The sequence below is a fragment of the Tenrec ecaudatus genome, chromosome 3 (assembly GCF_050624435.1).
Source record: "Tenrec ecaudatus isolate mTenEca1 chromosome 3, mTenEca1.hap1, whole genome shotgun sequence".
In the NCBI taxonomy this organism is placed as follows: Eukaryota; Metazoa; Chordata; class Mammalia; order Afrosoricida; family Tenrecidae; genus Tenrec; species Tenrec ecaudatus.
In genome coordinates this window covers 199,443,868-199,471,256 of record NC_134532.1, presented here as the reverse complement: position 1 = coordinate 199,471,256, position 27,389 = coordinate 199,443,868, and the positions used below count along the sequence as shown (strand labels likewise).

The 27,389-nt window shown below is 44.3% G+C and overlaps 1 protein-coding gene across 1 annotated transcript in view; it reads right to left on the bottom strand.

The window, feature by feature from the left end:
• PPARGC1A (PPARG coactivator 1 alpha) overlaps positions 1-27,389 on the bottom strand; it is a 119,778-nt gene that overhangs the window by 43,044 nt on the left and 49,345 nt on the right. Inside the window, exons 3-5 of the mRNA XM_075545014.1 lie at positions 3,828-4,022; positions 1,179-1,298; positions 115-319 (exon numbers count right to left, since the gene is read on the bottom strand). Coding sequence (XP_075401129.1) covers positions 115-319; positions 1,179-1,298; positions 3,828-4,022 — 520 coding nt within the window. The remainder of the gene's footprint in view (positions 1-114; positions 320-1,178; positions 1,299-3,827; positions 4,023-27,389) is intronic.

The following is a 27,389-nucleotide window of genomic DNA, read 5'->3' as shown; positions in this document are numbered from 1 at the left end:
TTCCTCCAGGAGCCCCGGAGGGAAGCAGCAGACCCCCCGATTTCATGCACTCTGCCTCTGGGCTCCCTTTCCTGGCCTCCGGCTCCTTCCCCGGTGGGTTTGGTGCCCACTTACCTTGTAAGTGCTGTGTCTGAAACGGGGCGTGGGGCTTCTTTTTGGAGGGGCATTTGTCTCTGTGGCTGTTCCTGGTTTCTGCGGGTTTGCTGTGAGGCGGGTCATCGCTGGTGGTCAGATACTTGAGGAGCTCCGAGCAGGGACGTCTTTGTGGCTTTTGCTGTTGACAAATGCTCTTCGCTTTATTGCTCCATGAAGTCTCAGTCTTAAAACACAAGTCAGAGAGAAAGCTAGAATTAGTGAACTGAACCTTATCAGAATGGATATAGGTTTTCTGAAGAGATGAGATTTTCAATGAAGTGTTCAGTCTAAGTGTACTGGATCTATGAGCTGTGAATAACTGTTTGCCGAACAAGGAGAGAAAATTACACTTAAAACTCCTAAATGACATTTATGTGGCTTTAAAAAAATATAAATTTCTCCTACATTTCAATGTTCCCACTCAGCAACAAGTAACTAACACGACCCTATAGCACCTTTACAGTGAATGGGGGTGGGAGTGGGCAAAAACTGCTTTGAATCTTAATTCGCGGCTCAAGCTGGAGCCCAGTGTTCGCAACTCTCTTAAGTACCCCTGAACGCTCTGTTTTCACTGGCAATGAATGGCAAGACAAACATTGCTTAAGACAGCCTGCTAACCAAAACGATGGCATTGCCAGCGTTCCATCCAATTAATGGCAGAGACAGATCTTTCACGGGGATTTCAGAGCCATCTTTCTCGGGTTAGACAGCTGGCAAAAAGGCAATCCTGCATCTTGAAGCCACTCCCAGTTCATGCCAGGCGACCAGCAGACTCTCGTAGCCCACCCGGCTGCACGTGCAACCACGTGCGCCAGGCGGGCGAGGTGGTGGGCCTCCTATTCAAGTTATCGAGACAACACTGCAATGAACCTTTTCTGCTTTTAGCGAGTCCCGGTGCCGTTCTTCAAAATCCAGAACATCATCTCTGTTCCCTTCGGGAAGTAGCTGCCACGTCTCGGGTGAATTCAGATACACATATAGTGCCCAGGAAAAGCCCTGGTAACCTTCCTCCCGCCCCTGCCTTTGTATTAAGAAGTCGGTACCTTAACTGCAGGGTTGGTTCTGATCCTGTGATGATGGTTTGCGTGGTTCCGGGTACTGAGGCCGCTGCATTCATCATAACTTAGCTGAGTGTTGGCTGGTGCCAGTAAGAGCTTCTTGAGCTGGAAAAATAGCAGGAAAGAAGAGAAACCATTTAAGTTAGGCGTCTTTGAAAGGCTTTGAATAAGTGATTGAAGCAAAGGCAACAAAGAGGACAAGTTTAGGTGTTCAATCACACTTTAATGATATATCATACCGGAGTACTGAAAGCGTCCAAACCAAACTCACTGCCATCGAGTCGATGCTGACTCATAATGGCTGAAAGTGGCAGAGTAGAAATGCCCCTGTGAGCTTCTGAGACTGTAACTCTTACGGGAGTAGACAACCCCATCTTTCTGGGGGTTTTGAACTGCTGACCTCGGAGGTAGTAGCCTACTGTATAAGCACTATGCCGTGGTGAAGTACCATAGGACTAACAAGACACACATACACACACATATTTAGGTAAAATAAAGTTTGGCATTACACTACCAGTTGTGACAAAAACGTTTTGGTCTTGTCCCCCTATATTTGTTTTTTTTCACCACTAGGATTTAGATAAAAGTTAAAGAATCTCCCTCAAAGCTGAAAAAAGGTACCTTGCAAAATGAAGACTTAGGAGGACTAGCGTAGGTGACCAATGAATAAATGGATAGATAGGGAGATAGTCTGTCATTCTGTCTCCTTACCTAGCCATCTATCTACTATAGAGATGGCTATGTAAATGCATAGATGGAGTGTGGTGGTGCTGTGGTTAAAGTGCTGGATTGCAAACTGAAAGTCCTACCATTCGACTCACCAGTGACTATGGAAGAAAGATGCAACAATATGCTTGTCTAGAGATTGCACCCTTGAAACCTGATAGGGAAGTTCTGCTCTGCCCTAAAGGGTCACTATGAGTTGGAATTGACCTGATGGAAATGAGTTTATATATATATATATATATATATATATATGTGGGGCAGAGGCTGTCTGCTCCTGTACACATTTACAAGTTACTATAGGGTCGCTATGAATCTGAATCGACTTGATACGAGTGGATTTGGGGATATATACACAAATTAAAAGGTGATGAACGTTCTGCATAAACTTTTTTGAAACCCCTTGCATATGCCCATACTTATCCTTCAAAAAACTCAAATGAGTCAAGTGGCAAGAAGTGAAGTATTCTGGGAGGCTTAGCATCAAATGTCACAAACACGTCTCAAAATTAAGTCACATAAAAAAATGTTTGGATGAGACAGTATGGATTGCCAATTTGAGAAAGAAAGTGATTTAGAAGTGGGTAGGATTCTGGCCTGTAAACGGAGAGATGCAGATTCTGATTCCAGCTGTTCAAGGTCAGCTAGAGGTCCCACTTTCTCTGGATCTGTTTCCTTAGCCACTTGACTTGCTACACTCTAAGGACCTCTCTGCTCCAAAATGCACTATGTCACTCGGTCAGTAACCGCACTCCCCTGAACAGCTTCTGTGTCTGAATATAAGCTGGTGTGCAATCTACAGAAATCTGGGCTCTGGACCACAGAGGAATGGCATGAGCACGTGGGAAAATGTGGGACCAAAGTGATTGTGATTACTCTCCAGGTAGCATCCTTTCGACTCGAAAGGCTTAGCAGGTAAGAGACTCCAAGTAGGGCATCATGGGCTCCCGTGGGAGGATTGAACATCTCAAAACAGGGGTGTGAGAAGGGCGACCTCTCAATGGCATGGAAGCCCACTACTACAGTTTGGGGGATGACATTTCATAATTTATACGGCAAGCTCTTACATCAAATTTATAGCAAATGACAAATGGCTAGCAGGGAAGAGAAGGTAAACTGGGTCTTAGAATGAATAAAATTCCAGGCAAGCCCTCCACTGAAACAGAAACGCCATCCTCACTGCCAACAGTTCACTCATCATTGCATACCATAAATTAGAGCAAGTCGGGTTGCAAATGTGCTATTATTTTCCAATCTCTGTAAGAGAGATGGATCCAGAGCCTTTAAATTGTCTACCCCTTGACCTACCAATGTCACTTCTAGGATTACATGCCTGTGCCTACTACGGTGTGTATGTTAATTATGACACAAATTATCGTAGTGAAAAATACTATGGGAAACCAGGAAACCTCCCACCAGAAAGGATTACCGTACGAGTTAGACCCCCTCTGAACAAGATGATGTGTCATTAAAAACCACGCACAGATCAAAATCCATAAGCATGTCCATGACAGATTTTAAAGGGAAACCAAACAAGCCGTCATTGGAAATCACAGGTGAGAGTTTCGTCTCTTCCACTTGGTGCTCGGAGCTCTCTCTATTTCTACTGTGAACGCGAAAGATGAGAAATAAACACACACACACACACACACACACACACACACACACACACACACACACACACGACCAACCGAATGTCAACAAGATACTACAAGAAGACCACATGAAAGCCTGCCTCATCGATACTTTTAAACAGAGAGGAACAGGATATGCAATCCTGGGTGTGCTTGGGGATTGTTTTGGCATCCATCTAAATTAAGAATCCAAACCTTATTGCTCCTATATCAGACCCACACAGCGGGTAGCCTGAGGCAACGCCCAGTGCTGTTAAACAGTAGGAAGGGCTCTTACTAGAGATGGCTCTTCTGCCTCCTGAGGTGGAGGAGTGCCGTCAGGCATAGAGGACGGGCTAGCATCATTGTCAGTGGTCACATCTCCATCTGTCAGTGCATCAAATGAGGGCAATCCGTCTTCATCCACAGGGAGGCTGTCCAGGGTCTCTGTGAGGACCGCTAGCAAGTTTGCTTCATTCTCTTCATCTATCTTCTGCAGAAACAGAGAAACAAAGGAAGACACGTGTGGGTGGACGCTATGTAATTGATCGGCCGAGGCCAAACACGTTTAACCAAACAAGGAGATTTTTCTATGAAACCTGGATGCCCAGGAGAGACCCCACAAGAATTATGACACTCTTAAATGACCAATTCGTCTTGGGTCAGATCCTATCATTTATCGGTGCCTTGTGTTATCAAACCCTGAGTGTGGAGGTAAGCTAGTGCCCGCGTGTTTTTAATACTATCATATATGCATGCCTCTCTTTGTTTAATCAGCTTCCATAAGCTGATGTCGAGAATCATAGGGATTGAGATGATTTTACCATCAGCAATTCTATTTCATTGTCAGAGAGTCCTTGCAGCTCCTCTAAAGCTTTCCCATTGCTTTCGAGTTGATTCCATTCCATGCCGACCCTGTGTGTTTCAGAGTAGGACTGAGTGCCATCGGGTTAAACAAAAACAAAACTCACTGCCATCCACTGAATTGATGCCAACTCGCAGCATCCCTCTAGGACGAGGTAGAACCGCCCTGTGGGTTTCCCAAGCGATAACTCCTTACAGGAATGGAAAGCCTCATCTTACTCCCACGAAGCGGGTGGTGGTTTCCAACTGCTGACTTTGTGGATCACAGCCCAACTCCTAACCACGATACCGTTGAGGTTCCCTTCATGGGATTTAAATGGCAACTCTATAAATATTCTTGACCTACTCTGGTGGCGATGTCGGCTATTTATTGAACTGCTAACCTCCAGGTTGGTGGTTCAAACCTACCAGTTGCTCCTATGGAGAAAGAAGAGGCTTCATGTTTCCATATATGTATATCCTTTGGGATCCTCTATCTATGAGTTAGAATCAACTCCATAGCAGTGGTTTGAGTTTGTTTTGGTTTTTTTAATCATTTAGATCATCTTTATGGAAGCAGACCACTTGGCCTTTCTCCAGTGGTGTTGTTAAATGGATTCCAATCATCAATAGCCAAGTTCAAAACACTTGCACCACCCGGGCACTTCTGTTACAACATACCCCTAAAAAAATACTTAAGTCATCTCTCTGAATACCAGCAGTCATTGAAACCATACCAAGAGAAATTATCCACATTTTCATAGATGCAATTTCAGTCTCATGACGGAATATACCAAGAGTACACATTTCTCTTGTAGACATCTGTCCCAATCTTTAGTCATGCATCCGTCACTGCCTAGTGGCCATTTCTACCTAATCATGGACATTTCTACTTCATCATCCAAAATTCAAATGGAAGACCTTTCAAAATAAAAGTACTCTTTCTCTTTCCATCTCTGTTTACTTCGGGATAACAATTCAACAGACCTAGACACTGACCGACTTGGACTCCCTTTCATCTGGTCCATCAGTAAGTCCTGTTTTACTTTTCCTGCCTCTTCAGGGAGTTTCTTTCTCCCTGCCACAGGTACTATCCCACTGCAGCATAACTTCTAAGATATTCCTGGGACCCCCTTCTCGCTTGTTTTCCACCTCCCAGACTTGTTCTCATCCATGCAGCCTTGGAGAATCAGTCTGCAGGCACTCTGTAGAGCACCTCCTCTGTGCCAGAGGTCATGAGCGGTATTAGAGATGCAAAGGGAAGCAAGACAGAACTCTGCCCCGAAGGACCTACCATCAAGAGGAAGCGATTGTAAATGATTCATTATGAAAATAAATACCATAAGATTTTGTTCAGTAGTCCATGCAAAAATCCTCAAGGACTCCCCAACCAGAGTTTAACGACCTTGCTAATTAACAAAAGCAAAACAAAACTGGGGGCAGGGAGTTAATTTTGACTCCTGGCAGCCCCATGAGATGTTGAGCACTTCTGATTTATGGGTTTGTTTTTTTTTAATGGAAGGAAATTGTCTTTCTTCTGAAGTGTTTCTGGGTGGCCTTGGACCCCTACTTTAGCAGCGGAGCAGCATGCCAGCCATGTTCAGCACCCAGGGGCTCTCCCTGTTAAAGGGGCCACATGCCATCATAGCAGACAAGGGAAAGCCACAATGTATCGCTACTAGCGTTCCGGCTCAGTACCTAGCAGAACATCTGATGTGGAATCCGCCAAATAAAAACATTCTCAAGTGCAACGTGTCCCTGTGATCAGTGGAATCCTGCAGGTAATTTCTTTCAGTCATACACTTGCCTTCAGCTTGTCAGGGTGTCTTTTAAAAAAACAATCCAATAAAAACATAGACTTCCAAAGAGATCTGCGGAGGGAGGTCATTCTAAGCAGAGAGGTCATCTCAGGGGGTGAAGGCAGCTATTGGGAGGAACTCCAAAGAGGTGGTCTTGATAGATAGTTTTTGTGTGTTTTTTTCAAAGAACCCAAATGACCACAAGTACTGGTGAGAAAAGACGAGGGACGTTGCACAGAAGACTTGTTTGCCATCAAAACGATGTACCTGCTGGCTCTTCAGGGACAGCAGGGCTATCCAACAAGATTTTTGTTGGGAACTTGACCTTATACTCCCAATTGCCTAACCTTGGACCCTTTCAGACTTCCTGTTTTGTTTCCCAGACTCAAAGAGCCCAAAAAAGGGCACGATGTTTGAGTCACTCAAGGAAGCCTGAATGACAATTTTGAGGTGGGATATATTGAAGAGTCCAGAATTTTGATTTTTTTTTGGCCAGGAGTAAGGCTTAGTTAGATTGAAACTACCTTCAGAAGCATGTAGGCGAAATGGAGGCTATGTCAAGAAACCATAGGTTCACATTTTGATATTTTGTCTGATGAAGGTTTCTATGACTTTGTAGCATACAAAGCTTTTGGATTTTCGCTAGCATTCACCTGAACCACTACAATTCTGAGCTGATATAATGTATGGCTATCCATTGATGACTTGCTGAATCAGTCACTGATCAGCATGTATTGCCTCCAACCGATGCTGCACAGAACATGGTTTACTTCTCTTTGTTGTCTTTTCGCACTTCACATTGTTGGTCCAAATTGACTTTCTTCATAAGTCTTTTTTTTAATATAAGTCCTGCACACTATGACATTAACAATATCGGCTAAATTATCCCACACAGATTCTATTACAAAATGCACCTAAGCTGCTGACATCTAATGAAGCCAGCAGGGCCCACACTGCCTTTCTCTCTAGCACTGAACTCCAGTTAATTGACCTGACAAAATTACAAGAATCACAGAATAAGACAGCTAATCAGAAAATCAAATTGTATTACTAGAGAAATTAGGCAGGCCTTTATCACGTATGCATTCTATTTTCACATAAAAATTGTTTTCCCCTCATTACTGATCAGCGTCTATCCAAGAATGAAGCTGTAGCCCCCTCGCGTTCTGATTCAAGAGGCCACGGAGAGCCATTGGCTTGCTCCGTGGGAAATTTTGCATTTGCATAATGCATCTGTCCTAATGGCCCTGGACTTGAGGCTGTCAGTCAAGGCGTTTGGGCACCCCATGTAGGTAGCCTTGACAATGGTATAAGTTTGAAGGTTCTATGACAAGAGGGTAAATCCTAGTCCGAGAATTGACTAGTTAATTTCAGGGAGGCTCCCAAAACAGGCCTGTGCACCCATCTCCAACTGGCCCACCGCACTCCCACCCTCCATTCATGTGAGCCTCAGAATGCAAACATTGAAGTGCTTTTCTCACTTGGTTCATAATCTGCAGGCAAAGTTTCCAATTGCCCTCTTTTTAATTCAAGAGTTTCCTGCCACATTAAAAAACAAAACAAACCAAATTGAGGTGATTGACTTGTTTGCTCTGAATACAATTCTAGCTCAATAAAATAGATGTCATTTAAATGATCACAATAATTACATTTATATCAATGTTAGTATCTCTATAGTATCTAATCCAATAATCTTTGGAAATATAACTTGCATTATGTAACACACACATGCACGAGCATGCACAATCTTTAAATTGAATATTTTCTCTAGGAATCCCCTTTTTCTTTTTTTTTTTTAAGGCTTACTTTTTCCTGAAGCTCAGATAGTTCATGAAAAAGAGTGAAGGCTATTTACCAATAAATGATTCCGTTTGTTTATTCTGATTTAAACCTGGTGTTTGGCTTCCCAGCAATATTACAAGCCTCTATTTACTTTCAATCACATAATACAATAGTGCCTTCGTTCAATCCCTCATGCAAACAAACTATGGTAATTCCAATCAAGTCAAAATGACAAAGAACATTGAAATTAACTGGCTTTCTCCAATTCCTTTAATAAGCTGGGTGAATGTACAACAAATACAATGGCAGAAATATTGGCGCCTGATAATGTCATCATTAATTTACAAGATCTGATTAAACCACCAACTCTTTTAATTCTCCTCTCTCCTAGAACCACAGTGGGGGTGGAGGTGGGAGGTAGAGGGCTCGTGGAATGGGAGATGTGTGCGCGCGCATGCGCGTGTGTGTTTTAGTGTAGGCGGACTGGGTGGGTTAGTAGTAAACCAGCAGATACTGGCAGGGCGATCCAGATTATTTACAGCCCATGTCCCTTAGAAAAGATTAAATATTTTATTATAACCCTGTGGGTAACTCAGAGTGACACTTCAACACCATTTCTTTTGGTAAGCTGTTCGTGAATTAAGCAAGAAAAAACATGCTATCATTTCAAAGCCTCTGTGTTCTCTTTAATTATAGGAAGCTGGGGGGTGGGGAGGGAATGCTTGATCTTTGCTGATGACCCCGCAGTGAGGGAGGTGCCACAGATTCTCCTTATGCATCAAGTGGAGGGGACCCTGCCCCTGGTTCCAGCTATGTCAATGGGTTTCCTACAAGTTTCCACCATCAAATGCCCCAGAGAAGGGAATTGATGTGAAGAAGAGGGAGCGACTAAACAATTACTGTCACTTTCCATTATGGCTTTGGTCCCAATTTACAGAGCAAATAAATCAAAGTCACCACCGATGAAGCCCCCTGGCCGGCTCACAGGTGTCTCTCCCACAGGTGACAGGGGAGTGAGCGCACAGGAGTTAGATGACATGGCAAGATCACCGTTCAAAGGCTCTGCTTTGCTACCCCTTCCTCACTGTTGGAACTTACTGCTATTTACAAACATAGATTTACCCGTGCCATCCAAATTAAAAAAAGAAATAGAAAGCAGAGGGGGGAGAGAAAGTATGAGAAGGGATCAGACATTGAACTGTGATCGACTGCAGCCCAGCCTAAACTCAGTCCTGGTGCCGCAGCAGATGGAAACCAGCAAACCAGCAGGCGTCTGGCTACAAGCAGCAGACTCCATGGTGGGTGGTTTTCCACCCTGGGCTCCGCCTGACCCAAGCGAGGCGTGCTGCAATTCTTCCAACTTCAATGTAAGTCCGTGTAAGTCCCCAGGCTCTCCAGGAATAAAGAAGGCATCACAACAAAAAAGTAACCCAAGGACGACAAGCCTTCGAAGTGACAGATGACACCCGGACAGGTATCTGAGCAAACCGAAACTGGGAATCAGTTAGATTGGGAGGTACATCATCGCCCTGGGGGACAGCTATCCCTCTACGTCCCCATACGACCTTCCTTGAATGTGGAAGAATCCAAAAGGCGCAGAAGAGAAACAGATTCTGATCCTAGGGGCTTGGTGGCCACCTCACCATTCAAATCCCATCCCACGTAGCGTATATGGGCCACCTCCTCTTGTGAGCAGTTAGCAAAATGATCTCGCAATCGGTTGCACGTGGTGGGGCAGACGGCGCATTCGACTCCCCCTACAGCACACAGAGGGGTAATAAATCCACTAAATTAAGAAGGGGGTGAGGGGCTCAAGATGCCGGCTGATACCGCAAGGCGGAGAGAAAACGGCATGGAGTGTCCCAAGGAAGTTTAACTGGGGCGTTAAAGAGGGCCCGGACCCTGCCTATGACAGTAATTTTTTCTGCATCTTGTAGAATTGCGATTACACTCGACGTCCCTAGATTCTCACACTCGCTTGATCTCTGTTTGATAAAAATAGTTTAATAGCCATTTAATCACAGCTTCATTATCTTAGCTCTCTTAATGCGAATTAGGCCAGGAGAGTGCTGCTTCCTCATTATTCAAATCATCAATAAGAAGGAAGCAGTGGGGTCTTCTTATCACTCATTAATCAGTTCCAGCATCTTAGGTGCTGTGTGCTTAGAGATCATTCTGGGCGAGGTCTTGCCACCTCTTCTAGCCTCCTCTGAGGTTTTTTTTCCCTCACATAAAATTTCAGCTTATTATCTGCCTAATTCCTATTAGAGAAATTTTCTGCACTCAAGATTAACACAGAAAAGAAAAAGCCCGCAACTTCGTCAAGAAGGTGCTAAGTGCACATCTGCAGTGGGTGCGCCAGCAATTTGATGATCCCGGTTTGAACGCTGTTCTTTGTGCCAGATCCACCTCCTGGCGATACCCGGGGGCCAGCTGCCCCCAAATACCCAGCATGCCTTGGGCTTCTTCCTTTGCCCCATCCTGCTGATTTCGAAACAGCTAATGAAGACAAAATTAACTCCTACTTTAAGTGAGGCCTAATTAGGGAGGGAAATCTGCTAGAATAACATCTGGTAATGTATTCCAAAGCCAAATATAAATGACATTTTTGGACTAGCCACCATTTTGGATTATTTCTTCTGAATGGGAAGCGACATTCCTGAGAGGTCTTGGGATTCCAACAGGGAAATGTATTTGTCACAAGAGGCCATGCCTGAATCTCTCTATGTAGAGCTGGCACCTTGGTTGCACATACCAACAGGCATATATTTATAAATATAAATATATTAAAAATTCACTGCCTTCAAGTGGATTCTGACCATATAGGACAGTGTAGACTTGCCCTGTGGTTGTCCAAAACTATTAACTTTAAAGATGGAGAAAGGTTCATCGTTTGCCTCAGAGCAGCTGGTGGTTTCAAACTGCTGACCTACCTGGGAGCAACCTCAACACAATAGGACACCAAGGGCTTTTTATAGACAAATGAGCAATTGCATTTATTGGTCTTGGCTTGTATCTGTGTATTTAAGATGGATAACAAGCAGAACACAAAAGAAAACAAAGTTGAGGGATGATTCCAGAGTTAAAGATGAAATAATATTCAGATTAGAGCAGTAACATAGAAATTAAGGGCACACACACACATATACACATGTGTGTATATTTAAATCATCAGTGTGCACTGGTGACTTGCTGCACACATTCACTCTGAGTGGTCTGAGTCTTTGCTGCAGTGATTAGCTGTTTTGAATACCCCCTTAAAACAATGCTCTCGTTTCCTGCTCTTTTTTAATATTCTCCATCTTGCTTTTTATTTTTCGGGGGCTCAGGTGTGAGCACGTACAGTCTAGCTGCCCACCTTCAGTGAGCCTGGCCTGGTGGCATTTCTCATTGATTGCTAAGTCCTAGCCCATTCGATAGGCATTGAGTTAAAGACAAACACTAACGTTTTTTAAGTACATAAAATAAAGTGCTTTGGAAAAGGGTTGAGAACTTGGAGATGAGATAGGTAAAAAAGAACTTAAGAAATCTGAGCACATTCGTATATCAAAAATAATCCAAACAACATATGCCACCTGTCTGACATCACAGCAGACAATTTTTGTATAACAAATACTCTATTCAATAGAGATAAATCCAGGAGGGTGTGGGGATGTCACAACTCCAAGTTTGCCGGGACTCAGCTCCTGACTGCTGGTGAGCCGACACCCAGCAGAAGAAAGCCCTTCTTCCTGTGTCTTCATCCGGACGCTCTTGTGAAGCTGGCCGGCTCAGCAGCACAGCAAACGCACGCTGCATCCTGCTCGGTATCACCGCAACACCTATGGACAGAATGGTGGTGGCTGCCCAGGAGCTTCATTGGTCTGGAATTGAACCCATGTCTCTCACACGGAGGGCAGAGCTTCCACAAGAAACAGCCACTGCCCCTTGCCTGAAAGTTAGCTTGTCCTTCTTTTGTTACCAATAGAGAGAAGCATATTGTGTGATGTGACATTCTGTTTGCTCTGTCATATCCCAAAGTTGCTAGAGTTCAAACTTGCACTTTTTCAAGAACCCGCAGCCTTGAATTGCCCTCTGTTGGTCACTCCACATGGGTGGGCATTTTACTGAAAAACCTCATAGATGCTCCCAAAGCATTGAAACCTTAAACAAGCACTTGTGTCTTTACTTAGTCTCCACCTAGGTCTATCCACTCCTGAACATGGTATTTCCATCTCCCTAACTCTTCTCCAATGAATTCTGTCCTCTTCCATTTACACTATGCCAAAATGCCCGTTCTTCCAAGCTCACGGGACTCAACTCATGCTCCTTGGAAAGATTCCTTGTGTTTCCCAAACCCATACCAAACGCACTGCTGTCAAGTCGATGCCACCCCACAGCTACCCCAGAGGGCACAGAATTGCCCCTGTGGGTTTCTGACACGGTAACTTTTTATGAGAGTAGAAAGTTCATCTTTCTCCACCAGAACAGCTGGTGGTTTTGAACTGCTAATCTTGAAGTTAGTGGCGCAAAGCATAGGAACCTCCTACACCATCAGGACTCCTTTTGTGTTTTAAAAGTTTAAAAGTTAAAAAAAATTATAGGTTCAAGGGGAAATCTCAGGGAGATAAGGTGGGTAAGGTAAGGTTTCGCAATGAACTTCTTCTTGGACACCCCTGTTACTCAGTGAGATGACAGTGTCCTGGCTGGGAAAAAAGAATGACAAAGAAGTAAGTGAAACCCTGTTGTGCAGCTTTCCTGCAGCAGCTTCATGATAGCTCCCCGTAATTATCTTGTACCCTAAAGAAAAGCTGTCTCTCTTTGGCATCCCCCAAACAGTCATCAGAACATTCTGCGCTGACCTCGCCTCCTTGCATTTAACTGGCCCAGTCAGAGCCCCACAGAAGCCACTGTTTTGCTTGGACCCTTTGTGGAGGGCCCCTACGGGCAGGACAATAAAAGAACTCACCTGCCGCCCTCCACTGACTGCAGAGCTCGAAGGAACGCATTAGTTGGCAACAGAATGGGTGTTCTGAAGCCCTCATCACAGGACTTTTTGACTTTCCCTCATTTCTCAATGTGCCTGAACACACTGCTTCTCTTTCCCAAACACGCACACACACACCCCCATTCTGGAATGCCTATTAGCAAGGATCTTTGAAAAAGTTTGTGGGGGGAATCCCATGATCTTTTATTTCACTGTTTTTCCTCCAGTGACCTTATTGAAGCCCCCATCCTGTAAAATGGAATCCCTCCGCAGGTTCATCTCACCCCGCTGGGGGCCTTCCCTCCCAGTCAACTGTAGTTAACTGCGTAAGAGAACCGTCAGGGTCCACCCTGTGCCGTCCTTCTACCCACACTAACTGAGGAAAGCGGTGATCCGCAGTGGAAGATAATTACCGCAAAAGAATACGAATCAAGTGGAGACAAAATACAAGTAAAACGGAAGCCTTCCCTCCGCAGATATATTTAGATCTGTGGGAATCCAGTTAATTCCTGTTAATGCTTATTCTCCGGTTTTAGCAGGCAGAGAATTTGTATTCACTTCTAGACTTAGGTTTTGTTCTAGCGTATTAGCTTGTATCACACTTTCATGAGCTAATAAGCATGTGATGAGCATGTGGGATTCGCGATGTTCGGGGGCTTCGGGGGCACTACATCTAAATACAGGGAGATGCAAGGAAAAGGGTAGGAGGGAAGTCCTGCTGGCTGCCTCAAAACGAGCTGTTCAGGGGTTAAAAATGGGAGACACTGCACGCTGATTTCTGAAAAAAACATAAAGAGAGAATAACTGAGTTCTGCCACCAAAAGGGAAGTTGAATAAGAGCCAGAAAGAGCCCTCAAGGTATTCCATTTGTCCTCAAGTGTAAACCAAGGGAGCAATTGGCCACTGCGGAAAGCATGCTAGATGGAAAGTCAAGAGAATTGATTCGAGCCCCATTTCCACCACTGGCTAACTTCATGGCCTCAAGTGAAAGTGGAAAGAAAAAACACGCACAAAAAAACAAATAAAAAACCCAAACAACCCACCAGCTTCATTGCATATTCTAAAATGATAATCCTCCTAACAAAAACCAAAGTCATGGCTGTGATTGGATACCAACTCGTAGTGACCTTACAGGGCAGATAGACCAATCCCATGGGTTTCCTAGACTGTAAATCCTTATGGAAATAGATAGTCTCGTCTCTCCCCAGACGTGGCTGGTGGATTTGAGTTGCTGACCTTGAGATAGCAGCCTGAAGTATAACCCCCTACATCACCAGGACTTCCAATAATAATCCAATAACAATCTTGAAAAAACACACTGCCATTGAGTCAATGGCAGCTCATACTGACTCTTTGGAGGACAAGGTAGAACTGCACCAGTGAGTTTCCTTGACTCTAACTCTTTGGGGGGAATAGAAAGCCCCATCTCTCACCTTTGGAGTTTCTGGTAGATCACATCCCAATGCGTAACCACTATGCCACCAGGACTTCTAGTAATAATCCTACAGGTTCCTAAATAGAGTCTCCATTTCCTTTCTTAGCACTTGCCACTGACTCCAGAGCTCTCTCTCTCCATGGTGCTGATCAAACCTTCCGTGACTTCCCAGGTCTCCCAGAGAAGCCGCAATCTTAAGAGCAACCTAGTAGTCAAGAACTACCACCTCATGTATCAAGCAAGACAGAACCCTTTGGAGAGTGAGCATGGCGTGTGTGCGTGTGTGTGTGTGTGTGTGTATGTGTGATATGCAGGTCTAATTGCCAGTCACAGTCCCTCATAAGCAGCCACTACCAGTCAGTGGTGACTTACTTGTTACTCTGCTGCTAAACAGAATTCATGGGAACTTCCAGAATAAGCTAGATTAGTGGAGAGACCTGGTGATCTGCTTTTCCAAAGCAGCCAAGAGAAAAGCCCTAGGGATCACAAAAGTATCAATCAATACTTAACCACGGGATGGCACAGGGCCAGGCAGGATGCTGTTCTGCAGTGCATGGAGTTGCACTGAGCTGGGCCAGCTAACAAAGACAAGACTTCAGCGTTACAGGCTGTATGGTGTTCCTACACTAAAATGGTAATCTGACCCCATCACTCACCACTTTTACCTGTCTCACTCTTTCCAGCCATGTTGACCTCTTACATAGTCTGCAAAAATGCCACCTTTCTCCTGTCTTGGGATATTTGCCCTTGCCGTTTCCTCTGCCCCAGGCTCTTCTGTCAGCTGGCCTCTGGGCTTGCCCTTCGCTCATCCCCTCACTTGCTTAATCCCTTCTGAGCATATCATCTTTCTCTGGCTTAATTTATCCTTTAGTACTTAACTCTATAACTCAATAGAGAAGTAATTGACACATTTTGTTCATAAAACAAGTCAAAAATCACAAAGCAGGTGCTGTCAGGTTGATTTCCACTCACGGAGACCTCATATGTGCACACCAGAACTGGGATCCATATGGTTTTCCATGGGTGTGATCTGGCAGTGGACTCCCAGGCTTTTTATCCACGGTGTGTCTGGGTGGATTTGAACCACCAACCTTTCAGTTTACCACCTGCACCACCAAGGGACCCCATGTTACTCACCACACCCAAACTCTAAACTCACTGCCAGGGATTCGATTCTGATTCATAGTGACCTTGTAGGACAGAGGCAAACTGCCCCTGTGGGTTCCTGAGGCCACAAATATTTACCAGAGTAGAATACTTCACCTTTTTGTCTCAGAGTGGCTGATGGTTTCCAACTTCTGACCTTGAAGTTAACAGCTCAACACATAACTCACTACACCACCAGGGTGCCTCCTCATGTTCACTGTCTGCTTCAACTATAAGTCCTTAGAGGTCTGTTAGCACCCTGTTATGGAACTTAGCAGTACATGCTTTAATGAAAGTGAGTTAGAAGAAACACTAACTCGTTTCACCAGTCCTAAGGATAAAATGCAACTTTGGAGTCTCCTTCTGGTGTTGCGGCTTGCTCTTTGGTCCCCACCTCCTCCCACTTCCAATAGATTTACCTTCTTTATAATGTGTATCTTAGGCTATGGTTTACAATTAGCTTGTGTTCATCTTCCAGGCACCAGCAGATAGGCCAGGCAAGCAGCCAATCCCTTCTTAATAAAAAAGAAGCAAATAGGAATAGCCACAACTATGGATGAGCTGATTTGGACTTTAATCCAAAGACATGGAATCCACAGAGTAAAAATAATGTCCATCTTTATTATTTATTGTTTTTTTTAAAGCATATAGGATTAACTTTGGAGGTACGGAGATTTACTCACTTTGGCTTTGGGTTTGGGAAGATATTGGATCACACCCCCTAGAAATCAATTTGCAACCAACTCTGAAAGCTGGGATGGTTTTGAGACGAGAATATCATGCCAGACCAATTTCCAATCTTCCCAGGAAGATGCATGGGACTTAGAAATCAGGTGAAAACAACTATTGTGAAGCATCTTCAGCGAAGTGAGTTTCTGGATCGCACCCCACATCATAGTGCATGGTTTAAAATCAGGAAAGGTGAACAGGAGGGCTGTATCCTTTCACCACACCCATTCAATCTGTGAACTGAGCAGATAAGCTGAGGAGCCGGACTCCATGGAAAAGCACACCACACTACAATTGAAGGAAAACTCAGTAACAATCTGTGACATGCAGAAGGCACAACCCCATTTCATTTGCTGAAAAGAGAAGATGGCTCAGAGTACCTCCTGAAGAAGATCAAAAATTTCCCCCTTCAGCAGGATTATATGTCAACATCAACCCACAACCCACCAAACAACAGCAATAAAGTTCGCAGCTGGACCAACAAGCAAGACCATAATAAATAACAACAAAAACAGTGACGTCAAGTATTTCATTTTACTTGGATCCAGACTCAATATCCATGGAAGCCGTGGTCAATAACTCAAACGGTGTACTGAGTTGGGGAAATCTGCTGCAAGTATCTCATTAAACTGTTTTTATCACGTTAAAAAAGCAAAGGTGCCAGGTTCAAGACTATAACGTGTCTCACTCAAGCCAGGGCATTTTCGAGCAACACATATGCATGAGAAGACTAAGCAACATATAAAGGAGATCAGAGAACAAGGGTTGCTCTTTGAACTATGGTGGGGAAGAATGTTACGCCGGAAGATGGAATGAACCTATTCTGCAAGAAGCATAGCCGGATGCCCCTTCGCTGCAAGGATGGTGAGCTTCACCTCATGTACTTTGGACGTGTCTTCAAGAGGGACCAGTTTCTGAAGAAGGAGATCATGCTTGGTGAAACTGAGTGTCAGAGAAAAAAGAGGAAGGCCCCCAATTAATTAGATTGGCACAGTGGTTCATATAATAAGTTCAAACCGACAGGCTCACACAAGGCACCGACTGAGAGGAAGGCTGACAACCAGGCTGTTTCCTTCCGCTATACTCAGGGTTGCGATGAGTGGAACCAAAGAGCATGAAATACGTGTTGGGCTCAACAGGTCGACAAACTGTGCTCCTTGGAATTTGCACGTGATGACAGCCGCCACAAGCATTGGTGATCAGTCTTATTGGCGATCAGTCTTACACATGTAGTTGATGTATTTGAGGAAGTGAATTTGCAGGCTGACATCACATTTTTCTGCTTTGCTTTTTTGGCTTTTGATTTCAGACGACAATACATTTTCTCACTGGTGTGAATGATATTATCATAAACACAGTAGAGACCAGCGTGGTGGTTGACTCCTTCTGTACTGGCCTCAGGATAAAGTCTCACCTGGAGGAATGTGAGTGAGTCATTTAAAACCTGAAGCTATTTGAAAAATGCTCATTTATATAAATCAGGATTGTCTCGATCCTGTTCCAGCCAGAGGACCAAATAAACCATTGCCAAAATTGATACAAGGTATCAAATATAATTTTAAAACTTAATTTCATTTATTTAAATATTCATCAAAACAGCCTCTTCTATGAGATGAATAGTTTTTTTTTAATAACCAAACAATAATAGTATGTAGAAGCTTACCTTTACTAGGTATTTGCTGTGTGTCTGGTGTTAAGTTACTTTTGTTTGTTACAAGCACTATTTCTTTTAAACTGCCCATTAACCTTGCTATCAGTCCCACATTAACATGGGTTAGGAGAGGCGGGGTGGGATAGCACATCAATATCTCTGATAAATATTGCTCTCATTCACTTTCTTTTTATCTTATATTATGGAAGGTATTATTAGACTCCAAATAGGAATAGGGCTGAGTTAGTATAATCTGTATCCATATTCAGGGTCACCAAATGAGTGGGGATGTCACAGTAGTTCATTATCAACAGAGAAGGCAAAGGTGGGAGATGTCGTTATAGCCCAGGAAGTTGAGCTGACCTGAACAAATAAGAAACAACAACAAACTGTGCAGTGAAATTGCTTCTCACGCTTTCTTGCTGCACTTGGAGCGTTGCTTTGGTTCCACCAGGTGAGATTAGCTTTGTCCTTACGTGATCTCTGCTCTCGTCTTCATTTTTCTGACCCTCCTTCAGATTCCACTTCATGTGTTTCCATGAGGATGCTTGGACGCATGCATCCATGCTTCCACGAAGACCCTAGAGGATGGCTTCCCAGAAACTCCAGCTCAAACTGCCAACTAACGGCTTTATCAAGAGGAGCTAGATCCTTGGATTAAAAATACACATTTCTGTACCTGATCCCAGATCACACTAACAAATAGAACTCACTGTCATCAAGGTCGTTTCTGCCTCACGGGGACCTAAAAGGGCATTGCAGAACTGCTCCTGTGGGTTTCTGAGACGGACACTCTTTACGGTCCTGGAAAACCTCTGTGTTCTCCCAGACAACTCTACCTGGACATTAGGAGCTACTGTTTCCTTGACTTCCATACTGTTCACACATTTCCAACAACAAGTCCTCCATAAGGATGAAGAAAAAGAGACTCTGTACTTTGCCTACTGTCCCTTGGTGGCAACATGGCCGCTAATCCAGGGACACTTCACCAGACAGTCCACGATTCTGCAACTTAGACCAACATGTCAGAGGATCCTAAGGATGAGTTACATTTGGGTAACAGGACATTCTATCGTTGCTCAGTCATGAGCCAGTCAAGTCGGTACTCCTGGTTCCAACAGCTTTTGTTTATCCCCTATCTAAAACACATGCAACTGCAGCAGTTCTTTGTAGCTGTTCATATATTTTCACATTCATCTGATAGGATTCTTATTCCCACAGTCTGACAATACGGCACCTAGCAGAATTGTGTGTGCTTAATGGACTAGCCTTCCCAGGTGATGATCATTTATTGGTTATGTACTTGCTGAATTTCTTTCAGATTAGTCCTATGCCACTTCATCCTCTTGACAGCTCATCACTCTCCTATTTCTTCAATGTTTTCTGACCAGCATCATTGTCATAAAGTTCCTTTGGGTTCTGTAGTCTGTTTGGTTACATAAGCCACATGCTAAATTCGTCTTTAGGAAGGTGTTCTTTGCCATTTCACAGAGTTCTTTAATACAGTTAAACCCCCTGAGCTGCTTTTTGTTTATAAGCACATAAAAGTATATAGGGATCTCATGATAATTTTATCTTCTTAAGAAAGAGGCAGTAGGCAAAATGCAGACTTGGAAGTGAAGACTGCCCAATGAAGATGCCGCCTCGATCACTAACAAGGTGTGCAACCTTCAGCAACTTACTTGACCTCTGAGTCTCAGATGTCTTGCTTATAAATATAATAAGGATATTGTGTCTTGTTATTATAAGTAGTATGGAGGATCAAAACCCATCCAGCCCATGGAAACCAATGTCTAGTCTATGGCAGGGCCCTAGGCACACTATTATTTACATTATGAACATTACCCTCCTTATATCAAGATTAAAATAAGAGCGATATTACAGCTATGTAAATACAAATAGTAAGTGTGACTTCAACAGGGGAAGATATATGAGAGCTTGGATATTCCTTCCATCGTATAAGGGATATTGCCTATGGGTTGCTTGTTAAAGTCAATGTATTGGAATCAACAGGGGTCACTGGACATGGTCACTGGCTCATATATGGTTGTGGCATGAGATGATCACCTAAAATCTATGCATAGCTGAACAATGACACCTACCTTTGACACACAAACACGCATTAACACAGAGTACTAACATGATTTGGCATGGGTCACACATGCATTTATTTCTGAAACAGATTTTAGCGAGTACTGGCCAGTCATTATAATCTATTCCTTACATGTTGCATGTTAACTTGCTGGAGAGAGGTTGGCCAACAATAAACAAATAAGCCCAAGTCCCTGACGTGTGTGTGTGTGTGTCTAGATGTACACATATGTAAACAAAACCAAACCCAATGCCACTGAAACCATTTGGACTGACAGCAATCCGATAGAGTTTCCAAGGCTTTGTGAATCTGTACTGGAGGTCTCAGACAGTGGTCAGCAGTGACCATGTGGTCAGCAGTCCAAAGCATACTCAACAATATATACGTGCATGTGTGCTTGAGAGTCTGTTAGGAAAAATGCTCTGCGTAGAGGGACGAGTCCCTGCAAAGGCCCTGCGCTGGGAACTTATAGTGAGTAAGACCTGAATCTCTCACAGTTGACACAGCAGGAAAAGTGGAGAGAGGTGCTATTCAAAAGACCTAACAACCCTTCCATGTGAGCACTGACCGATCACTCACAGCAGGAGCACTGGGACTCCCAGGAAGCCAGCAGGGGCGCCATGATTGACTCAGAAAATCTCCTGTGGCCAATCAGCAGACTCTATTAGCCCTGGGTGGGAACAATGTTCTATTAGGGATGACTATGTAAGAGAGAAGTTGGAGCCAAGTCCACAGCACCTACCAACAACCAGGTAAGAAGTGGTCATTTTAAGTTCCTAGGAGAATGGAAACCCTCTCAGTAAGACAGTGCACCTGTTGTCAGAAAGAAATGCTTAGAAGGAGCCATCACGGAGGTGAGTGTTCTTTGTGCCTCCAGACATTGCACCCAGAGTGACGTGTTACACTGGGTATCCAGATGCTTGGCACCTGCGTCTCTGCCACCTAGGGAGGTCGGGGATGCTAAGGAGCAGTTGATGTCAAAATATCTGGCTACTGAAACAGCTTGGCAGTGGCCTCAGACAGGAAGAGAATTGTCTTAAGGTGGTTGGAAGTGACTCCAAAGCAATGCTGCCCTCTCTATGAGGCTCTCTGGGGTAAAGGACACCCAATTTTGCATCCTGGTAACCCCTGGGGCCCTTCTGGCTTTCGCTAGGGGTGGAGGTGCCTTGTGGAGTCAGGGCATTGGACTGTTTCATTCAGAGTCTCGCCAGACTTGCTGAGAATTTGTATTTCCAGCCTCTGAGACAGACTGAGTCAGAACCCAGCGTTTCCCAAGATGGGATATGTGCAGAAGACCCCCCCGGGGTAACTCCTGTCCCTGTAAATGCTGGCTCAATGCCGCTGAGGGCAGGAATGAAGATGAAGGCATGCCAAGCCCTACTCAGATCCTGGGATTAGAGCTTAGATTCCTTGAACCAATTCCACATTCCACTAATGTGTTCTGCATGAAGGCTTACAGGGTGTCAGTGGACACCGGCTGAACAAACACCATCTGAGAAGTTTGTCTTCTCTGTGACTTTGTGCCTAAGTGTGCGGCATGGGTTTGGGTTTCCAAAGCATCTAAGTTTGCAACCTCGTAGGATTTAGAGACAGGGCTGATTTGAATGTCAGGTCAAGCGCAGCTCTAAGAAGCGGCCTCATAGAAATGACCATATACTGACTCAGTCTCTAAATGCAGGGCCATCTATGATCCTCAGGTGCATACGTGCAGATATAGTGAGCAAGCTTAACAGAGTGACACAGGACATCCAGTTAGACAAAGTGGATTGCCACACCAAAGCAGGTATTATTGCCTTAGAGTTGTTTTTTTGTTTTGTTTTAAGTGTGCGATAACGGAATCCAAAGGGCACAGGTCCTTCTAACGGCATGGAGACTCGCAAAAGAGTTACCAACCTCTCACTGCCTTCCAACTCACAGTGACCCTACAGAGCAGAGCAGAACTGCCCCCTGGGGTTTCCGAGGCTGTGAATCTTACAAAATTCTCCTCCTCCTTCCACAGGGAGGCTGGTGATTTCGAATAGCTGACCAAGAGGTAACCGCTGTGCCACCAAAGCTCCCGAGACAAAGGTCAATGGGTAAACATGCAGGGCAACATGACAAAAGGGAGGAGGGAGTCACTCCCTGGCAGGATGCAGGACCACAGACACACAGTGGACTGATGTCGGCAGACCTGATCATCCAAGGGCCAGACCTTGGACAGGAGCAAACAGACATCCGAAGGGTTAAATGGGCTTTCTCCCGGTCAGTTAGGAACTGATTTAGGTCTCTCTATGTTTAAGTCTATGCGCACTCTTATTTTCACTAATTACCCACGTTGCCTCCCAAGAAAAAGAATGGGAATAATCGCAATGGAATTTCCCTTTATTTGCCACGTTTCCTCTTTAACCTTCAAATTGTCTAAAATATTACAAATGAGATGTTCCCAGAGCCAGCCTGAATAGAACCCCTGGACTGGACTTACTAAGCCCTGTGTCAGTGTTTCTCAACAGACCATAAGCTTCCTGGGCACCAGAGAGATAATAGAACGGTGTGCCACAATGTATGCTGAAAATGTTAACATTTATTGAGCACACACTATATACCAAGTCGGGGGAAGATGGGGAGTCTTGCTCCTGTAAAGACTGACAGCCTCAGAAGCCCACAGGAGCAGACCTAGGTGCCTGTATAGCATCGTGGTGAGTTGAAATCCACTGGGTGGTAGGAAGTTTGTTTTGGGGTTACTGCATGCCAGGCATTCTGGCCATGGGGAATGTGGCAATTAATAAAATAAAATTTTAAAGCTCCTAGCTTCAAGGAAGACAGACAAACAAGCCAAGATGTAACTATCAGTAAACAACTGGAAGAAATTAATGAATGGGTAAAAAAAAACAGCAACCCTGAAATTGTATTCAAAACAAAAGCCAACTTTACTGCCCTCAAGTCAATGCTGACGCACAGCAACCTTACAGAACGGGGTAGAACTGCCCCTGTGGGTTTCTGAGGCTACAACCGTTTACAGGGGTAGAAAGCACTGGCTTTCTCCCACAGAGCAGCTGGTGGTTACCAATTGCGGAGATGACCAAAGTCATTTGTTAAAAGAAACATCAATTGGTTAAATAGGGCATGAGTATTTTCCTTAGAAAAGTTCTCACACTAAACTCTTTAGAAAGTTAACCACTTTTCTTGGCACCAAAATGTGACTCAAAGAAAAAAGTTTCCTGTTGCTGACAGTCCTGTCCACAAAGGGACACGTGATTGTAAATTCACCACTTGGACGATATTTTAGAATCATCTGAGCACAGAAGGACTGACGCATCCCTAGACCCCAGTGCCGAGCGATGAAGGCACCACCGTTGGTGGGGGGTTAGTCTTTCCAAAAGCTCCCTGGGGGGAATTCCAGTCGGCGCCAAGCCTGTGAGTGACATCTGCAAAAGACAGACCCTTCAAGGAAGGGGCACTTATTTGCCATACTCTCTGGTGGTGTAGTAGTTACAGGTTGGGCCAACATAGGAAAGGTCAGCCGTTCAAAACCAACAGCTGCTCAGGGGGAGAAAGAGGAGGCTACGTACAACAGAAAGAAACACTGCCCAGCCATGTACCATCATCACAATGGTGATGTTTGAGTTCTCTGGTGCAGCCCTGGTGTTCAGTGCCCATCCATTGAGTTGAGGACCTTTCTTCTTTGCCATTAACTCTCTACCAAGCACGATACCCTGTTCCAGCCCTGGTCTCTGCTGATGACACATCCAAAGGACACGAGAAGAAGTCTTGGCATCCTCCCTTCTAAAGAACACCCACTCTGACTGTGTTTCCTTCAAGACAGATGTTTGTTTGTCCGGCAGTGGTACGTTCAGTATCCTTCCCCAACAGCATCATTCCAGTGCATCACTTCTACTCGGGCCTCTCTTATGCCTTCTCCACCTTGCACGTCCATGGGATGCTATTGAGAATGCCCTGGCCTGGGTCACGCATACCTTAGCCCTTAGAGCGACAACTTTGCTCGGTAACATTTTCCCTGGGTGTGAAAATCGTGCATGGCTTCTGAGCTTTGAGGAAGAGTGAAGGATTTTAAACAAACGCGTGCATCTCAGATGAAATCAGTCAAACCATCTTTGCTGAGTCGGTCCTATCCTGACATAGATGAATACTTTGCTTAAATCAAGTCCATCCTCTATCATCTCTAGAACAAACAGGAGACTCCAACCGCCCGTGCAAAGCCAGTGGCATGGTGTGCTGGAGGGCCAAGAGCAAAGCCAGGGAGAGGGGCGGGGAAATCTGCTGAGGTTCTATGCTAACCCTCTCCCAGCAATGCTGATTGTTCCAGCTGACGTGAACGGTTGTCCACAAACGGTCCAGGTCTGTTTGTGGCGGTGATGTCAGCCAGCTGTCATCTGTACAGGGGTGGGAGATCCCAAGATGTTAGCCAAGGGCTGCCTGGAGTAGATGCTCACCTCTGGGTTCGGCACGATATAGCAAGCGTTAGCAACGGAGAGCAAAATGGTTCTGTGCCCTGACAGCATCAATTGCTGTTCAAATTGTCCCTAGAAGAGCCTTCGTAGTTCAATAATCTTGACACATTAACCCAGCAGCCTCTCACTGTGCTTCTGTCCCCATCCATAGCAGGTCTGCTGTGAATAGTTCCAAAGGAGTGGAGACCAAATCGTAGGGTAAGGCAGCAGGAGACTGGAGTTCAGGTTCTCAAGACAGCCCATGCTAGGCCACGTCCTTAGGGAAGGCATTCAAGTTTCTGAACACAAACATGGTTGATGAGATAGTAGGCAGAAAGGGCACCTTTTATTTATTTATTGTTTATTGCAGACTGTTTTATTTTATTATTTTCTAAATCATTTTATGGGGGCTCGTACAACACTTATCACAATCCATCCATCCATCCATTATAGCAAGCACATTTGTATATTTGCTGCCATCATCATTCTCAAAACATTTGCTTTCTACTTGAACCCTTTATATCAGCTCCTCATTTTACCTCCTCCCTCCCCAGGGGCTCTACCCTCCCTCATGAACCCTTGAGAATTTATAAATTATTATTATTTTGTCATATCTTACACCATCTGACGTCTCCCTTTACCCACTTTTTTGTTGTCCGTCCCCCAGAGAGGAGGTAATACATAGCTTCTTGTAATCAGTTCCCCTTTTCTACCCACCTTTGCTCCACCCTCCCTGTATCGCCACTCTCACCACTGCTCCTGAGAGGCTCATCTGTCCTGGATTCCCTGTGTTTCCAGTCCCTATCTGTACCAGTGTACATCCTGTGGTCTAGCTGGACTTGTAAGGTAGTAATGGGATCGTGATAGTGGAGGTGGGATGCGGGGGGAGCATTTAAGAACTAGAGGAAAGTTGTATATTTCATTGCTGCTATGCTGCACCCTGCCTGGCTCTTCTCCTCCCCGTGCCCCTTCTGTAAAGGGCACCTTTAAAACCAGAAAAGATCATATCCTTGCCTCCTACTCTTCCTTTAAGGACCTTCCTTTTTACAAAAAACTTTTCAAAGTGTTGTCCCACGAACTGAATCCTGTGTGATATGAACTGTTTCCCTGGGATGACCTATTGGGCAACAGATCCTGGACTACCTAGCCTTCCTCACATTCCTAATCAATTGGGTTGACAGTAGCTGGCCCTCACATGACAGGTACAGCCTTTGCTTTGGAACCGCTGAACTAGAAAAGCAGACATGTGAAAACCTATCTACAATCCCAGAGTCACAGGAAAAGAAAACACAGGGGATACACATGAAACTGTGGATTATACTTGAAGGTAACAGGGGAAATAAATTAAGTTGTCTTTTAAAAGAAGGGTAGATAATCGAACTTCAGTAAATTTGGCAGGTATTTTACTTAAATATTTTTTATTATGTCTAAAACTAAAAGCCCAATATATTTTAAAGCTACTTAAGTTGAAGACCATGGTTTCCTTGGATTTATTCATTTATTTCCCCTTTTGTTCAGTAGTTGGTTTAGTAAAAACAAACTGTTTTTGGAGGGAGCCCTATGGAAGGTGTCTCCGACCCACATGGGCACAGCAGGAAATCAAGAAAAGACAAAGGCTTTATTCTCGTAGCACGTGGAATACCCTAGTGGTTCAGCACAGGAGTCATTGAACAAGGAGCCCTGGTGGTGAAGTGGGTAACTCATTGAGCTACTAACAGCAAGGTCAGTAGTTCAAATCACACTGTGGGGAAAAGATGAGGCTTCTTCCTCCCCTAAAATTATACAAAGCCTACAAGGAGTCCTGGTATTGCAATGGGTTATCCAATTGGGCTATTAACCACAAGGTCAGCAGTTTGAAACCACCAAACAGATCTGAGAGAGAAAGACATTTCTTTCTAATCCCCTAAAGATTTATAGTTTCAGAAACCCTTAGCGGTCATTCCACTCTGTCCTGCTGGGTCATTACGGCTTGGCATCAGCTTGTCGGCAGTGAGTTTTTTTAATTTTATGTGTCAGAATCCACTCTGTGGCAATGTCTTTACTTTATAGGTTGCATGAAGGAAAAACTAGATTAAAGAATGAAAACACAAGGACAAAAACAACTGAAAGATCAGATAAATGGGAATTAGAAGAAGAGTGGAAAATCCACAGTTTGCCTATTATTTTTAGTTATAAATGAAGTACTCCTTTTATAGTAGATTGTTCAGTTACCATCTTTGAAATGGGAATCAATGGTCTAATCACCACTCACAACTCTTCAAATGATCTTTATTCTCAAATCTTGCCAAGAACGTCTTTGGGAGCATGGGTGCTAGTACAGCATTTGAGGAGCCGTAGGTCATTCTGAGCCCTGGGACAGTGGTCAGAGTCCTACCGCCAGAAAGGCCAAATGAGATCAGATCACAATCTACCAGGGAACCAGGAAGGAAACCCTCTGTTTGGGCAGAAAGCATCGATTTCTATAAAGAAAATCATCACTGCAAGACATGGTCTTCTTTCGAGTGTATAATACAATGGGAGAGATGCTTTTTAATGATTACATCTTTAATCTTGGGAAAAAAGAAAATTGCTGAAAAATCGAACTTATTTGAAGATGAAGGGCAAGTAAAGAAAAACACCTCAGTGAACAAATAACAAACGGGGGAATCGCAGGCATTGATTGAACTCCTGCTAGGTACGAAGAATGTTGTTAAGTATTTTGAACATGTTATTTCCTTTGATCTACATAGCAACCCTCTGAAATAGTTATTATGCCCCATGTTAGAGACGAGGAGACTGAGGCCTCACAAGGTCAAGCAACTAACCCCAGGGATTTATAACAAGCCCAGGCAGAGAGGAGGTTTGAACATGGACCCCAGACTCTCTAGTGCTGCTAACTTTCCACGTGATGTTTTCTATTAATGGAACTTAAATCACTTGGAGTCCCAATGGCATAATAGTAACAAGCTGGGGTACTAACCACACACCCAGCCATTCTCAATCACCAGCCA